The 4,143-nt window shown below is 36.4% G+C and overlaps 1 protein-coding gene across 1 annotated transcript; it reads right to left on the bottom strand.

The window, feature by feature from the left end:
• Nucleotides 1-1,800: 1,800 nt before the first annotated feature.
• LOC18604238 (alpha-1,3-arabinosyltransferase XAT2-like) lies at nucleotides 1,801-2,748 on the bottom strand. The gene has a single exon (XM_007036603.3). The coding sequence runs from the start codon at nucleotides 2,746-2,748 to the stop codon at nucleotides 1,801-1,803; it is 948 nt and encodes a 315-aa protein (XP_007036665.3).
• Nucleotides 2,749-4,143: the final 1,395 nt, after the last annotated feature.

Consider the following 4,143-nt stretch of genomic DNA (forward strand, 5'->3'; position numbering starts at 1 on the left):
AAAATAATAAAAAAGAATAAAGAAAAGATTTAATCAAAATACTTTCATAAAATATCAAATAATTCGAAACCTCTTTAAAAAAATAAATGATTTTTTTAATATTTTTTATGTGACAAGACTCTCCTTAATTTTCACCAAAAATGTTAAAAAATTAACTTAGAAAAAATTTATAATATTTAAATAATAGGTGAAAAAATTGAAATTAAGGGAAAAAAAAAGAAAGAAAAATATGACCACTTGAAGCAATATAAAGGTTAAATGCTAAAATTGGGACTAAATGTTTAGGCACTTTTTCACTTAAGGGTAAACATTTCAATTGTAACAATTAAGGGTCAAACATTTTTAATTTCTTACAATTAAGGACTAAGTTGATAGATGGATGGAGCGTATATCATACACGACAGTAAGTCGAGTTGAAAAATATAGTTATCACACGCCATGTTGAAAAATATCAGCAGGGAGATCATACACCAACTAATAAACCAAATACTTAAGTGCATATTAAAGATTTAATTGTTATACACCATGTTGAAAAATGTAATTGTTGCATGTCATGTTGAAGATTTAGTTGTTACACGTTATGATGAAAAAGTTGTTACATGCCACGTCATTCTAACAAAACTACATTTTCATATCTTATCCTTCCAAGTCAGCGTCCACACGCAAACATCTCACCTTAACCCTTGATTGTAAAAACCGAAAACGTTTGGCTCTTAATTGTTACAATTGAAACTTTTGATCCTAAATTGACAAAAACCCAAAGATTTTGACTCCAAATTGAACAATTACTCCAATATAAGCCATGTAAGTTTTGATAGTCTAGCTCTAGCCGCTAGGGTAAAAGCTCTTTATGAAGCATTTACTGTTTAATTCAGTGAATCAGCCTAATTAATTGAATCTTGAATATATTTAATCAAATCAGACTGTTAAATAAATAATTTACTTTTACAAAAAGATTGTTAAATAATTCAGTATTTTCGAGTTTGAAAATACCAACGAAGAAAATCATTAACAAAGTGTTGTTAGATTTGTTGGGCTAAAGGAAAAGGAAAATTTTGGGTTCAAAATTTAGAAGAAAAAACATGGAAGGATGAAAGTGATGGACATATACAAAGCCCACAGCACAGCCTGGTTCGAGATTCCAGAAATTTTGCTGGAGAATAGAATAGTTGCTGCACGTAGACGTAGTAGAGTCTCTAATACCTGGAAGAAGAGCTATTATATAACAATGAATGGCATTGGAAATTAAAGCTGAAATGTTACATCAAATGATTCTGAGACTATGGTGTATTCCTCATAATATTTTGCCTCTGCAAGAATATTAATAATTTGGCCCCCTGACCTCTTGCTCAGCCCATCTGCATTTAAATCCTTGTGAAGCCGGTGAAAACACCTCGGAAAATTCTACAAAATCCAACTCTGCTGAGGAAGATCATTCATGTATAATGCAGGCGTTTTCTTTTCATTATGGAGAAGATGTATCAGCATCTGTCAGGGTGGGTGTTTTACAAGGTAGAGGAATCTAATGTTGCAGGCATTGATACAAGCTAAGCACATCTGATATGGCAGCTCTGCCATCCCTAGTTAACTCATAACGTGACTTCTGTTCCATCACAAGGTACTTGTCCATTTATTCCGGTAGTTGACTGAAGTGCTCTCGTCAAGGATCAAACACCTAGCCATCACTTCTTTTCTCTTTCATTCCTTCTCATACTCAAAGAGAAAGCAGGAAAAAGAACATCATTTTGTTCTAAATAAATAAAAAAACGTGCTAAAGCTGTAAAACATGTGGAAGTAATATCAAGTATACATGCTCAACTGGTGAAGCAACTCTAGAGCTTTTAACAGTGCTGTTCTAAACCTCCTCACGTCAAGCTTGACGTTCTGTTTGTCCAAATATGTTGACCTTACTGCGTCCCATCCCTGTTTATGAACCGATAAAGGGTCCGTGATAATCACATGATCCAGATGGTACTTACTGCTCAGAGAGCTCTCTTTGGTCTTTATTTTATACTCCAAGTACCTCAAGTTCATCTCTACGGCAGGTTCTCCGAAGTATCCTCTAGCCAGCCCATCAATGGACCCTAAGGGAACTATTTGAATTAGAATTGCATTGTCAGGAAGGAAGAGCATGTTGGTTAGTCCAGCTCCATGGATGCCTATTAATACATCACAAGAGTTCACTGTTTGAGCAACACTCCACAAGCTGGTCGAAATATTAGGCTCTGCAGTAACTACATTATAGCCCAAGCTTGCTGCCATTCTAGTTATTTTGCCCATATTTGTGAATGTTCGAGACTTTCTTCTGGTTATGATCAGTAGTCGAGGCTTTTTACCCATATCATCTCCTATTGTGATTGCGTTTCTCCTCTTCAACGAGTAGGTGCTTCTCAGGAACTGCCTGAAATCTTTCATGGATAGCTGGTCTTGGGACTTGGATTGATCAATACCAAGTTCCTTGTGATATTTAAGGCCGATAATTATGCTTGGGTAGCAATGGCTTTTTTGTTCTCTATCAAGGCTAACAATGTCATATCTAGATAACTTTCTGAGTATTCCTTTGAACTTGGTGATCCACCAAGGTCTATTATCTGTCACAAGAAACTGCACTTCTCCATCAAAGTGTTTGGAAGTTGTATATAGTGGAATCACCAGGTCACTGAAGTCATGGAAGTGGTTTCCTGAAAATCCTCCAAGGGAGAAAAGGATGGCGGGAACACTGTGAAAATCCTCCAAGATGCCATGCATTCATTTATAAAAAGTTAACAATGTTTTCTTCCCATTTTGGCCTAATTAATGTTGATGCTACTTGAATATGCCACACTTATCTTCAACATTAGGTATGCATACTATTTAATACACATTCAGCCAAATTCTAAGAGGATGTGAACTTACAGGGAGATAGTTGGCAGAAATAAGACTTGAACACGATCGAAATGCTGCATGCCATAAATAAGCTTCCAACAAATGCTCCACATCCCAACCTCTTCAGTTTATACCAACTAAAGCTGCTGGAGAATATCCTGTAATTGTGCATTTTGCTCGGTACTCAGTCCTTCATGTCAATACTCTCATTTAAACCAACCAAAAACAGAAGCTCTGTCATCGTTAAGCAATAGTAGGGAGATAAATCTCAAAGGAAACTTGTTTGATTTAGAGTTGTTTTTCACATAGTTAGGATCTGGTGAAAGAGACAAGTGCAGATGATTGTGGAGACAGTCATCATTTCGTTTCATTGATGTTTGCTTCGCAGGCTATTGTTTGTCCTGAAAGTTAACTGCCGGCCACATTCATTTCAACCTTGATAGCAACGAGCCAACTAAAGTTGTTAACAACAATTTTAATTGACACAATTAATGTGGTTGCTGATATTACTAAATAACAATGAGAATAGAGTACTTGAGCCCACCAATGTTGCTTTACCACTTTTATTTTAAGACAATTCAACGTGGATAAACGTCTAGAGAATCATCTTCACAAATTGGGGGGAAAGAGCCAATTGTTTGAAGACTCAACCTGACAGCTGGAGTAACGGGTTCAATCTGCATGATCTTCCCTAAACTAGCGATCAGACCCTCGTTGAAGATTGGAAGGTAGCAGCTTGTCGGTTTAAGAGATCAAGGCATGAAGCAATATTTGATATTTAGTTCATTTAAAACTTGGAGTTTGAAACTGCAACGCACAATGCCTTCAAATAATGTTGACTCACTCAGGATTGGACGCAGTGATGCAAGACTACAATACCATAGCATTGGACATGATATCGGGATCTAACCATCTGGTAACTTAGCTATGGAACTTGCAGAAATGAAGCTACAACGGGTTGCGATTGTTAGTTAATTTATGTACCCTCTGCATCTTGGTTTACAACATTTCTCTTTCAGCAGGACTCAGTCTAGCATTTGAGGAGAATGCATGATTACAATTTGAAACTCACATACCAGAGATTGATTCTCTCGCCCAACATACACAGGCCATAAGGTACCCCTAGGCACTAGCGCTCATAGAAACCCTTGCACAGTATAACAATGCAGAAACAGATTCAAAATCCTCTTTTTCTCTCATGTCATTTGATGCGTTTGATATCCAAATGAGATGTTAAATAGGGAGGCACTAGGAAATAAGCAAGCAAGAAAGAAAATC

Source organism: Theobroma cacao, chromosome 3, assembly GCF_053813885.1.
Source record: "Theobroma cacao isolate CCN51 chromosome 3, ASM5381388v1, whole genome shotgun sequence".
NCBI classification, from domain to species: domain Eukaryota; kingdom Viridiplantae; phylum Streptophyta; class Magnoliopsida; order Malvales; family Malvaceae; genus Theobroma; species Theobroma cacao.